The following is a 12,641-nucleotide window of genomic DNA, read 5'->3' on the forward strand; positions in this document are numbered from 1 at the left end:
GTTGGCATTGTGTCTCCGCTAAGTCTCCCACTACATCCAGATCCTCTCCCTCTTCGTGGTCTCGCTTGTCGTATCACTGTCTGCCAGTGCAGGTCTACCCACGAGCCTCCAGCCAACATGGAGGTTCTTCGGCCGGATACAGTCCTTCGGAATGGGGGTCGCTGTGCCATGCGAGGATCCTGCGGGCCAAAAGAGATGTTTGGGAAGCCTCTCCCTTGTCCATATGACGGTTCACCATCTGAGGTATGTCTATATCACGTTTCTTTGCCTACATTGCATAATCCGCTCCTTCAGGATGACGTCGACCGGGAACTGCTCACGACCCTGTGCGGTGAAGACTTCGCCCAAGGACCCGTCTGTTGCAAGACGGACCAGCTGCAAGTCCTCCGAGACAACCTCGGACTGGCTGAGAACCTCATCTCTGCATGCCCGGCATGCCGGAACAACTTCCGCAAGTTTTGGTGTTCCTTCACATGTTCACCAGACCAGAGCAACTTCGTGCACATCACCGAGACACAGAAATCCTCCACCGGCAAGACTGCAGTCAAGACCGCAGACTTCTTCGTCTCGGAGGAGTTCGGAAACGGATTCTACGACAGCTGCAAACAGATCAAGCTCGGAGCTACCAACGGATATGTCATGGACCTTCTTGGTGGTGGCGCGAAGAACTACCACGAGTTCTTCAAGTTTATGGGCGAGGAGAAAGACATGGGCAGTCCTTTCACAATCAACTTCCCCTCACCTTCGGCGGACGACGCCCCTGCGCTAAACGCAACCGTGCGTAATTGCTACGACAGCGACCTGGGCAGCAAGTGCACATGCATAGACTGCGAGCAAGTATGCCCAGCACTTCCTACCCTCCCCCCTCCCGGAGCCGCGCCCACCTGCCATGTCGGCTACATTTCCTGCCTCACTTTCATTCTCGTCATTTCGTATGGTGTTGCCGTTTCGCTGTTCTCCTTGGGTATAGCCTGCAAGTCACCCTCCGAAAACGCCGTGAAAGCTCGTACGAGCGTGTAGCCCTTTCCTCCGACACCGACTCACAGCACGTCGTCTCCCCACGGACTCATGCACGAGGCCTCGTTGGCGCATCTTCCTTGGCCCAATACATCGACGGCGAAGGATCCACCGGCACACAATCTGAATCCCGTCGCCTAGGTCGTGGTGCCTCTCTACTCGACCCCATTGAGACCGTACAACCTCGCCACTACCGCCTCAACAACTTCCTCCGTAGGACCTTCTACAGGATCGGTCTATTCTCGTCCACCTACCCGTGGCTCAACTTCGCCATTGTATTCTCCATCATGGGTTTACTCAACCTTGGCTGGAGGCGGTTTGAGATTGAGACGGACCCGGTTCGCCTATGGGTTGCCCCAGACTCGGAAGCCAAGCTGCAGAAAGAATTCTTTGATGAGCACTTCGGTCCTTTCTACCGTATAGAACAAGTCTTCGTGACCTCCACCAACGGCACCTCCCTCGACGACCGTGAGTCCGTTCTATCATGGGAACACCTTCAATACTGGGCGGAAAAGGAAGCTGCTATCCGACAACTCCGCTCCTCACCGAACGATTACGTTCTCGACGATCTATGCCTCAAGCCTGCAGGTCCAGACGGTTTCTGTGTCGTGCAGTCTATCATGGCATGGTACGGGAACGACCTCTCCGACTACGACCCGGACACATGGGCGGACCGACTTGTAGGATGTGCGCAGCAACCGGTTAACTGCCTACCAGACTTCCAACAGCCACTCACACCCGCACTTGTTCTCGGCAAGGTGCCCGAAAACGAGGATGGAGAGAAGGGATACCTGGATGCCAAAGCCCTCATTATCACCTTCGTGGTTCGCGGTACGCTGGATCCCGTCGAGGAGGCCAAGGCAATGGAATGGGAACGTAGTTTACGGGACTACTTGGAAGAGCTCAGCGTAGCGCACCAGAAGAGGCCGGTTTGGAAATTGCATGGTTGGTAGGCGTTTCCATTGAAGAGGAGATCAACAAGAGCACAAACACGGACATAAAGATTGTCGTCCTCTCCTATGTCGCGATGTTCTTCTACGTCGCTTTCACTCTTGGCAACGGTTCAAGCATCCGTGACGAAGATGGCCCCTGGGCCTCTATGTCGCTGTGGGCCCGAAATCTCCCCAAATTCTTCTCTCATGGGACCGCCTCCTCAACACTTTCCCTCGATTCACGTACCACTCCCACAGTCTTCCCTCGCCTTCCTCGCGGTCTGTTCGTCGGGTCCAAATTCACGCTCGGACTTTTCGGCATCGCGCTCGTCATCCTATCCGTCTCCTCCTCCGTGGGCTTGTTCTCCTTCATTGGCGTTAAGAGCACCCTCATCATTGCGAGGTCATCCCTTTCCTTGTTCTCGCCGTTGGTGTCGACAATGTCTTCATCCTTGTTCACGAGCTCGATAGGCAGAACCTCCTTCATGGCCCCAACGCTACTACGAGCATTACTCCTGTCTGGACGTACTCCGACACGCCGATGAGCCCTACTCAGTCACGCCGCGGTCTGGTTTCGATTCACAATATGATCATGAACGCGACGAATCCATGGACGCAGGCTCCACGCCACAGTACCTCGGCCCCGAAGAACGTGTCGCAAGAACCCTCGCGAAAATGGGCCCGTCCATCTTGCTCAGTACGGTCACGGAGACAACGGCGTTCGCCTTGGGTGCGCTCGTGCCTATGCCTGCCGTGCGGAATTTCGCGCTGTACGCTGCAGGCAGTGTGTTCCTGAACGCGTTGCTACAAATCACCGTGTTTGTCAGCGCGATGGTCATCGACTTGAGACGTGTCGAGGTATGTATATTATCCTAATGTTAATCTGTGCTTGCTCACGAGAACATTCAGGCCAGTCGTGTGGATTGTGTTCCTTGCCTGAGGCTACCTCCACGGATCGTTCTCCTTGAGGCACCGCCAACAGGCAGCGGCCTCAGCCTCATCGCCCGCTTCATTCGAAAGCGGTACGCTCCTTTCCTCCTCAAACCGGCTGTCAAGGGTGCAGTCTTGTTGATTTTCGGGGGTGTCATGGTCGCGTCTATAATTTCCGTGCAGAACATCAAACTCGGATTTGGTGTGTTGTAATCAAAACTGAACCCACTCCATCATCTTACGTTTGTTACAGATCAACGCCTTGCGTTCCCTCCGGAGTCAAACTTGATCAAGTATTTCGACAGTATAGACGCATATTTGGATATCGGTCCCCCTGTTTACTTCGTGGTCCACGACCTCGACGTCACTCATCGACCAGGACACAAGAGTCTGCGGTCGTTTCACCACTTGCGATCCACTGTCAGTAGCGAGCATGCTGGAGCTGGAACGCGGTCGCCCAGAGGTTTCGTACATCGCTCAGCCCGCCGCGTCCTGGCTCGACGAGTACTTCAACTGGCTCGACCCAAACAAGGAGAAGTGCTGCCGGGTCCGCAACAACGATCCCTCGACCTTCTGCGGCTCTGGCGAGTCCCCGCCGCTGCCACGTATGCTACAAGGACCATGAGCCCGCATGGAACATCACGATGGACGGCCTCCCCGAGGGCGACGAGTTCATGATGTACCTCAAGCAATGGCTCGTCTCCCCACGGACGAGGACTGCCCCGTCGCGGGCAAGGCCGCGTACGGCGACGCGCTCGCGCTCACCCCCGACGGCGCCGCCGTGGCCGCCTCGCACTTCCGCACGTACCACACCCCGATGAAGGGCCAGGCCGACTTCATCAACTCGCTCGCCGCCGCGCGTCGCGTCGCGGACGACCTCGCGGCGCAGACGGGCGCGCAGGTCTTCCCGTACTCGCCCCACTACGTCTTCTTCGACCAGTTCGCGCACATCGTCGCGATCACCGAGCAGATCCTCGGCCTCGGCCTCGCCGCGGTCCTGTTCGTCACCGCCCTCCTGCTCGGCTCCTGGCGCACGGGCACGATCGTCACGGGGGTCGTCGCGCTCACCGTCTCGCGGTGATGGGCGTCATGGCCGTGTGGGGCGTCGACCTGAACGCGATCTCGCTCGTCAACCTCGTCATATCGCTCGGTATCGCCGTCGAGTTCTGTGCGCACGTCGCGCGTGCATTTATGAGCGCCGGCACCGGTCTCCCTGTGGACCACCCCGCGGGGCAGAAGGAGCGCGACGAGCGGATGTGGATCGCGCTGGTGGACGTCGGTCCTTCGGTAAGTTCGCAACTGTTACGGGTTGCGTTCGGGTCGTTAACGTGGCACATTGCAGGTGCTCTCTGGCATCACTTTCACGAAGCTGATCGGCATGTGTGTGCTCGCCCTGACCCGCTCTAAGTTCCTAGAGGTACGTACTGGACCGGCGCCGTTGACAGCTGTAGCTCACCGTCGCACAGATCTACTACTTCCGCATGTGGATTACGCTCATCATCTCCGGCGCGTTGCACGGTCTGGTCCTCCTCCGGTCGTCCTCAGTCTCGCAGGAGGGTCTGGTTTCCCTCAGCAGGAGGCCGACGAAGAGTGGATGTCTCATGCTATTCGCAACGATTACGAATACACGTGAGTAGTATCTCTACTGCTCTGGCATCCCTCTCATTGAAGCTCGTTCCGTGCAGGCCCTTCTTGGCAGACGATGATTCAGTTTCGAGCGACTAAGTTCACCTGCTAGATAATATGTACATATACCATACGACAGCGGTTTACTGGATCATACATGACATTTTTGGAACAGTGCGCAACTGGAGGGGTGTCGCAACCGAGTGAACCGGATTCAATCCTTGGGCGACCTCGAACGGCTGTCGCGGATGTCATCACGGCTGAAACTCCTCCTGGCCTTGCTAACAGAGCGGGAACGGGTCCTGCTGCGCGAGTAGCCAGAAGAAGAGTAGAACGAGCGAGTGCGCGAACGCGTACGAGAGCGGGGGCTGAGAGAACGCGTGCGCGACCGGCTCGATGCCACCGAGTAGCTCCTCGAGCGACCACGGTAGCCGGTGCCGCCGCGCTCGTAGCTTGGCGACCGCCGGCGGGGCACGAGGCGGTCCCCGCCACGTCGTAGTGGGGACCGTGAGCGGGTGCGCGAGCGCGAGTACCGGCGGAAGTCGCGCGGCGGGGGCCTCCGGCCTGCCGGTGGAGGAGGCGGCCTGCGATGACTGTCGTTGTGTCGTGGGTCGAAGCGACGGGCCCCGCGCGGCGGCGGGGAACGGGAGCGGGGGGAGAGGGAGCGGGTGAGGGACTTGGGGCCGCCGCGGCCAAAGCGAGGCGCGGGGGCGGGCGGGGCGAACGGGAGCGTGAGCGGGAGTGGGAGCGGAAGGGGCCGTCGGAGAGCTCGACCTTGACGGCAGCGCCGTCGATCTGGCCGCCGTCCATGTGAGAGACAGCCTTGCGTGCGGCGGCGGAGTCGGCGAACTCGATGGTCGCCTTGCCTTTGTTTTGGCCGGCTGTGGTGACAGGGCGCGGTGAGAGGAGCAGCGAGAAGACCAGGACGCGCATATACGCACATTTTACATAGAGGGGCACGCTCATTTTGAGGATGTCTCCGTAGAAGCCGAATATGGTTTGCAAGTGTGGTTCCAGGACGTTGCGAGTGAGGCTGGAGACGACGACCACTTTGGTGGTAGAGTTGGCGGGAGGAGAGCCGTCGTCCATGTCTACGTCTTCGTCTCTGAGTGGGCGGGGAGAGGGTGAGCGTCCCCGGCTAGACATCGTGTACGAAGCGTGGCAAGGAAAGCGAAAGGAATACGAGGGGACAAGTCGAGGAGCTGCGCTGCAGAGCGTGCGTGGATTACGGGGAGTTCTGCGTCTTGTCACCCTCTACGATTTGTCACGGCGCGTCACACTGCTCGCCGCGGCCCGAGAAGCCGTGCAGCCAAATATCGTTCAGAGAGCTCCTTTGCTTGGAGAGCTACCTCGACTGCCCCTTCACTCACTACTATGGCCGACTCCACGGGCTCATCCTCTACTCCAGGCGCGAAGAGTGCTGCGAAGCCACGCAAACGCTTTGTGGGCTCCAAGACTGCAACTCCCTCAAAGCCCGGCCACAATCCAGTCGTCGCAAACCAGATTCCTCCGGCCATTCTCAACGACGCCCAGCTCAATGAGGCCATCAAGCAGCTGCCCTCGAACTACTCGTTCGAGATCCACAAAACTATCCACCATGTTCGCAAAAACGAAGCCAAGATGGTAGCCTTACAGATGCCGGAGGGACTGCAAATGTTTGCCTGCACGATCGCTGATATCATCGAACGGTGCGCAGGTGCAGTTTTCTGCCCATTCGCGCCTTGTACCCAATTAACCCTTCGTATTCTCTAGTTTTACGAATGCTCTCACTGTAATCATGGGAGATGTCACGTATGGCGCATGCTGCATTGATGATTACACTGCCGTTGCACTCGGATGCGATATGCTGTCCATTACGGTCACAGTTGCCTGGGTGCGTGGTCCATTCTTCGCTCTTGGGAATCTTCTGATTCCTCGCTGTAGTCCCCATTGACCAGACGCAAATCAAAACCCTCTACATCTTTGTGGAGATCGCCATCGACTCTACGCACTTGATCCAAACCATTCGTCTCAATTTCCCCAATGATAGGAGACGCTTTTGGGAAACATTACTAGACGGCGAAGAAGAGCGGTCTATGGTTCCTGCCGGGCAGTCACTTGCGGCTGGAGGTCATCTAAGGATTGAGGGTCCAAGTGCTGACGAAGCGACGTCTGATCATCCGTCTTCGACCGTACCCCCCGAACCTGAAACTTTGGAGTTAACACGACTGGCCCTGGTTTCAACCATCCAATTCGTATCTGCGCTCTCAAACCTCAAAGATGAGCTTTCGATCGAGTCGGCGAACTCGGACGTTCCTTCGCTACCCGCCGGTTTGATCGAGAGTCCGCTGGGTGCCGATGAAGATGCTTCACAGGCATTAGGTGGACCGAAACTCTGGACGGGCAAGTACGAGGTCTCCATCCCGAGAACGAAGCCATTGTCTCCCGGTGAGATCCTGGGCTGTACAGCTCCATCACTTCCAAACGTCGATGCGCTCCTGTGAGGGTCCCATTCTGTATGTAGCAAAATCCGTGTTAACCCGTGCGGCAGATACTTGGGCGACGGCCGATTCCACCTGGAGTCCATCATGATCGCCAACCCCACGGTGCCCGCCTTCCGGTACGACCCCTACTCGAAGAAGTTGACCCGAGAGCGCTACGACCACGTCGAGATGCGCACCGTGCGCGACGAAGCCGTGGAGACTGCCCGCCGGAGCATCACCGCAGCCCTCACCCCCGCGTCCGCGTCCCCCGTTACCTCCCTCCTGCCCACCCCGCCCCCAACACCCGTGCCAACGCCGCGACCCGCTCCTGCGACGTGGGGCGTCGTTCTCGGCACGCTCGGACGCCAGGGCAGCTTCCGCCAGCTCCGCGCGATAACGCACCAGCTCGCGAGCGCGCCGGCCCCGATCCCTTACGTCCCCATCCTCCTTTCTGAGCTCGCGCCGGCGAAGCTCGCGCTCTTCGGGCCGCACCTGGCAGCGTTCGTGCAGACGTCGTGCCCGCGGCTGTCGATCGACTGGGGGTACGCGTTCGCGCGCCCGCTGCTGAGCCCGTATGAGGCTGCGGTCGCTGTAGGACAGGCGGCGGGGTGGATGGCGGAAGGCGGGGGCGATGCGAAGAAGCGGGCAAAGGAGGGAGGTGTGTACCCGATGGACTTCTATTCCGCGGGAACACCGTGGGCGGTGGCGAGGGTGAAGGCGCAGTATTGAGCGAACGATAGTAGATTGATGTATCATTGATGTGGCTCTAAAACGTGCGCACGCGTGGCTTCGCTCACTCAACAAGTTGCGACGTTTTACCCTGGACGATATTCGATATTCACAAATGCACTTCTCGTCATGCCAGACACATGCATTAACAGGAAGCATTGCGATTCTGTGGTAGTAGTACAGCATCAAGATTCAAATCCATGCCAAGTATCCATTCTCTTCCGCCTTCGTTTAGACACTGAACAAGGTGTCAATCAACCGAGCACGGTCAACACGAAGTGATGAATGACGCACCCATACGCATACTCCACTTCATCAACGCCTCCGCCAGACTGGAACGCTCCAGGTTCACGCGGCATCGGCCCGAGCTCTTCCTCGTCGTCATCGTCGTCCTCGATGGCGGGGCCGCTCTCGAGCTCGAACGGCATCACGGGCCGCAAACCGCCGCTGCCAGAGCTAGACCGGCGTCCGTGCGCAGAGGGCGACTTCGCAAGCGCAGCCATCGTCTTCGGGCTCATGTGCTACAAAAGAGAGTCGGCGTCAGCACGCGCGTTCCGACGCAGCCACGGAGACGAGGGTGAAGGAGGACGGAGAAAGGCGGAACCAGACACACCTCCCAGTTGTTGACGTTCTCGTCCGGGCCGTCGCGCTTCTCGCCGCCAGACTCGAGCAGGCGCGCCTCCTCGTTGAGCTCGCCGATGCTCGCGATGCTCTCGCTGTCCGAAATGTTGTCCGCGATGTCGTGCACGAGGTCGGGGAGGCGCGCCCACGCGCTCGCGCCCGCGCCGTCGCCGGCGGTCTCCTCAGACCAGCGGAGGTACTCCTCGTACTCCTCCTCGAACGCGATGTCCTCCGTCACGTACGGCAGGAAGATGGACGGCTCGGCCGTGTTCGCGCGCAGCGGCGGGAATACGTCCGCGTCGACCGTGTTTGGCGTCTGCACTGGGCGGAGCATGCCTGACAACTCCGGGCCGGGGTGGAGGCCCTCAAGGTGGTGGGACATGCTCGCCGCGCGGCGGTGCGCGCCCCCGGTTTGCACAGTCGCCTGTACGCCGTACCGCTTGTTGTTGTCTGCGGCGCGTATGCGGACGTACATGCAGGATAGATGAGCGTCGTCAGCGGTGTTTCAGACAGGGTTGAGGGGTGTGATGACGTACAGAACTTCACGAGATGGCGTAAAGCTTGTTCTTGCGCCTGAACAGCGAGGTTGCGAAGTGAGTAAGTGGAACGGCTTCGGGACGACGCGAGGACACACGACCCACCTGCGCGTCGTACACGTCGTCGACCTCAATGCCCGTCAACCACTCGTCTCGGAGGTCGGGCCTGCAATTCAGATAGATTGCCGTGATGACCTGCATGTTCGCTAGGAAGACTCCACTTCAGCACGTTGCCGCGAGGGAGAGGCAGGTGACGCTCACATTGCCGCCACTTCCGCCCACAGAAGGGGACTTGGCTCTTGATGAGCTTCAGGACATGCAGCTGCAGCAAGGGGTGCTGCACCTTCAGTATCCGCTTCAACACCGCCTGTCAAACCACATTGATCGTCAAGTTGCGTCCACGTGTACGGCTCGTGCCCCATGCTCGTCGGAGCACACTCACTGAGCTCTTGTACTGCACGAGCATTCGTATGCGATGTGAGCGGTGCTTCGACAGCTTCTGCATAATTTTCGCGAAGTTGATGGTGGAGAAGAAATTGCGCCAGGAGAAGTCGGTTAGCATGTCGACCTCCTCATCGTGCTTCTGCCCATTGGGAAGGGTGGTCGTCCGCACAATCGTCTGGCGAGACGCGCGCTGCATGTGATCGTCTATACCAACGCCGGACTCGGTCCGCCGCGCAAACCGCGTTTGACAGTAGCGGAAGAAGCTGGGTGAAAGGAAGTGGACCGCGGTAGGTCAACTCAATGGCTCATGATCCGCACTGAACAAACGTGGGCAGGTAATGCGTTTGCACTTACTTGTGCTCGGGGCTGTCAGCCTTGGAGACAATAGCCGTAGAGACCTCCTGAAGGCCGAATATTTTCAGAATGAGCAGGAGGCAGTTGGTGTCCAGCAGAAGCTGCCCGAGGTGATGAAATTTCATCACATCTGTGCCTACGTCAGGGCCTGACCGCAGAAGCTTTGGAGCCCCCACACTGGAAACTCACGGGACATCTTGAACCATTTCAAGGTGAGCAGAGGATGGCGGAGACCGCCTTGGAGGTCACTTCACGGTGCCTCGTGACATCGGTTTCATCGAGAGTAGCGGGCTTGGGTGGCATCTGCTCCAGCGCTGCGCGCCTTATCAGAACTGCGCCCGGCGCATGGAATGGCAGGGCACGCACGTGAAACTACTCCCGGGGGGAAGCCTGCGGCCGCAGGAGGCGGGGCACCATTGTTCGCCGTCGAAACAGTTGCCAAAAGAAGCTTGAGCAGAACGAGCACCCATCCCGAAGAACGGGGAGGACGGCTCCCTGGCGGAGGAATGGGCGTTGTGGCCGAACCCAAATTGGAAGCGAAGCTCACATAGATCTGCTCAACTCTCTTCAGGCGTACCAGGGCCTCTCGGCGTTCCATCGCGCGGCGTTTGTCCGCGCCCGTTTCGCCTTCCGCGATCATCTTTTCCGCCTCCACTATCTTGATATCTAATAGCGCGACGTCGGGCAGTTTCTCGGCGGCATCTTCGTCTTGCGACGGCGACTGAAAGCGCGAGATCGTCAGCGACTGTGCGAGTGCGCGATAGTGCCTGATATACTCACGATAGCAGGGATCTTAGGTTCGGAGGGGCGCCCGGCGCCCGGGAGGTATTCGAGGCCGCTCTCGACCGTCATGCACTCCTCGCGGGTCCGCCACATCTGCCAGAGGGAGAGACTGACGTACATGTGTTTGGAGTAGAGCTTATCCGCCTCGTCGATGGCGAATGGGACGAGGCGAGAGTCATTGTAGCCGATGCGACTCCGCGAGAACGGGAACAAGAACGGCCGGCTCTGGTCTGTCTGGAACTGTTGCTTCTTGGGCTTGGGGGACGGAGGGGGCGAAGGCGCAGGCGTAGCAGGCTGCGGCATGGCACGGAACGAGGAGCCTGGCTGCGATCCGCCGTAGTGTTGCATGCCGCTGTGCGTTTGATCCTGGTGCTGCGAGTCACCACCATCGTGCTCATAGTGGTGACGGACCGGGATAGGCGCGTACGCATGGGAGAGTTTGGAGGTGTCCACAGGCACGGCGGCGGGGACCTTCACAGCGTTCGGGTTGAAGGTGGGGTACTTCATGGAGATTTCCTGACGGAACATCTCCAGGTCAATGGGTGACGCCTTGATTGGAGCGGCTGTTTTGCGTCAAGATAGTGTGTCATAAAAGACGGAGCTGGGAACCGACCTTCGTCAGCCACTGGCGAGAGACCCGCGAGCTCTCGAGTCAGCCGCTTCACATTCGCAAGCTCACGGAGGCCGCCACAGCACGTGAGGAGTGTTTTCCAGAGGATGAGCAGCAGCTACGAAAGGGCTATGAGCCGGCTGAGGCGTCGGCACGAAGCGTGAGGGTCCGTACTTTCTTCACAGGATACCCCTTGGCGCTTTTGTCTCTTAGGCCCGATACAATGTTGAACAGATAAACGGGCAAAGGTGGCTCCAAGCTCACTAGCGTCAGGGGATCAGCGTCGTAATCCTCCGGCACAAACGGCATTGCTCACTCAGCTCGTCCGCAAAGTCATCCTGTGTTTTGAATACCTCGACCATGTGATATAACATGCCTAGGTACACGGATAATTCCGTAGTCACTTCTTCCATGAAATCCGCCTTCTCCTGTGACGAGATGTTGAAATGTGCGGCATCCGCATCCGATAAACTACTGCAAAGAAATCAGCGTCATGAGATTAACATCCACGGACGGCATGAACGTACCATAGTAGGTCATGTTTTGAGCTCGCAATCTTGATGGCCTCGATGATGTTACTGAGGCCATTCGCGTCTTTGACGATTTTGCAGTTCTCGATTATCCAGTGGAGCTGATCTCGGGCGAGGTCGTCTCCGCGAAGGTGCCTAAAATGGGATAAGGGAGACGATAACAAACAGGGCACAATGAGACTGACCTTGGAGGATATAGAACAGACGGCGGGCGTTTGTGAACCGGATCTCGGCGTCGCGGTGCTCCAAACTTTCGAGGAGAACTTCGACATGGGCTTTGCGCTGTGCGATCGGGCTGGTGGTCCATTCTGTGCGGAGTCAGAGAATTCACATGTGTGTGAGCCTGTGCACGAACCTCCAGGGTAGGAGCCATCCCAGGCCCTGAGGTTCTCAGCGACCTGGGGCAGCTCGGCATACGAATAAAACTCCTCAATCTCGTTCATTACGGTGTCCTCGTCATAATATCGGAAATCATAGAATGATTGCTACTTGCTCCTCGAGTCAGCCGCGTCGGCGCGCAGGTGGCGGAGGACGGACCTTGGGCTTTGGTGCAGAGCCGACCATGGCCTTGAGCTGGCCGAGCGTAATTGAGTCAAGACCGACTTGCTGCGGAGACAGGGCATCAGCGGGAATTCTGTGCGAGGAGAGCTGGAGCGGTACCATGGCGAGAGCGGGGGGCGTGCGGGGGTGAAATGGCGGGTGGGTGCGCGTATATGCGCGCGCGGAACGCGGTCGGCAGGCGTGCGGGTTGAGCGCGGGCTCGCGATAGGTGCGGTGGGCGTGCGGCGGACGAGTCAGGAGAAGCGGCCGGGAGGAGGCCTCCGAGACCGAGACCGAGAGGGGGAGCGCTGGGCAGCCGCGGACGGGGAGTCGCCATATGCAGCAGCTGACTAAGCGGTGGGGCTCACAGAAAGAGCAGCCGCGGTTGTTTTCAGCCCAAGCCACGACGACATTGGCCCCCCCCAGGATCGACCTCCCTCCGTCGGTCCATCGTCTCCGTCCCCAGGTCCTCTTTTCTCTCTCGCGACTGACGACCACGACGGCGTCGACCACGGAGAGGGTGTTCT

The 12,641-nt window shown here is 58.8% G+C and overlaps 3 protein-coding genes across 3 annotated transcripts; 1 reads left to right on the plus strand and 2 right to left on the minus strand.

The window, feature by feature from the left end:
* Positions 1-117: 117 nt before the first annotated feature.
* On the plus strand, positions 118-4,604 carry BXZ73DRAFT_92290 (multidrug efflux transporter AcrB transmembrane domain-containing protein; the record flags this gene model as incomplete). Its single annotated transcript, XM_048026312.1, has 16 exons — positions 118-243; positions 295-953; positions 1,004-1,893; positions 1,920-2,326; positions 2,353-2,515; positions 2,569-2,807; positions 2,859-3,081; positions 3,133-3,172; positions 3,267-3,426; positions 3,497-3,577; positions 3,616-3,948; positions 4,044-4,166; positions 4,222-4,296; positions 4,346-4,397; positions 4,433-4,508; positions 4,565-4,604. 16 exons carry the CDS (start codon positions 118-120, stop codon positions 4,602-4,604), a joined length of 3,687 nt encoding a protein of 1,228 aa, XP_047873843.1.
* A 182-nt stretch (positions 4,605-4,786) lies between these two features.
* On the minus strand, positions 4,787-5,594 carry BXZ73DRAFT_92291 (uncharacterized protein; the record flags this gene model as incomplete). The annotated part of the gene is made up of 3 exons (XM_048026313.1): positions 4,787-4,950; positions 5,231-5,386; positions 5,447-5,594. 3 exons carry the CDS (start codon positions 5,592-5,594, stop codon positions 4,787-4,789), a joined length of 468 nt encoding a protein of 155 aa, XP_047873844.1.
* A 1,804-nt stretch (positions 5,595-7,398) lies between these two features.
* Positions 7,399-12,237, minus strand: BXZ73DRAFT_80695 (N1221-domain-containing protein; the record flags this gene model as incomplete). The annotated part of the gene is made up of 19 exons (XM_048023330.1): positions 7,399-7,547; positions 7,765-7,787; positions 7,991-8,217; positions 8,310-8,767; positions 8,854-8,890; positions 8,959-9,059; positions 9,115-9,220; positions 9,296-9,560; positions 9,652-9,752; positions 9,886-9,983; positions 10,018-10,372; positions 10,432-10,997; positions 11,048-11,162; positions 11,219-11,307; positions 11,361-11,518; positions 11,572-11,709; positions 11,741-11,882; positions 11,930-12,059; positions 12,112-12,237. The coding sequence occupies 19 exons, from the start codon at positions 12,235-12,237 to the stop codon at positions 7,399-7,401; spliced, it is 3,384 nt and encodes a 1,127-aa protein (XP_047873845.1).
* Positions 12,238-12,641: the final 404 nt, after the last annotated feature.

Source organism: Epithele typhae (assembly GCF_022376455.1).
Source record: "Epithele typhae strain CBS 203.58 chromosome Unknown BXZ73scaffold_64, whole genome shotgun sequence".
In the NCBI taxonomy this organism is placed as follows: Eukaryota; Fungi; Basidiomycota; class Agaricomycetes; order Polyporales; family Epitheliaceae; genus Epithele; species Epithele typhae.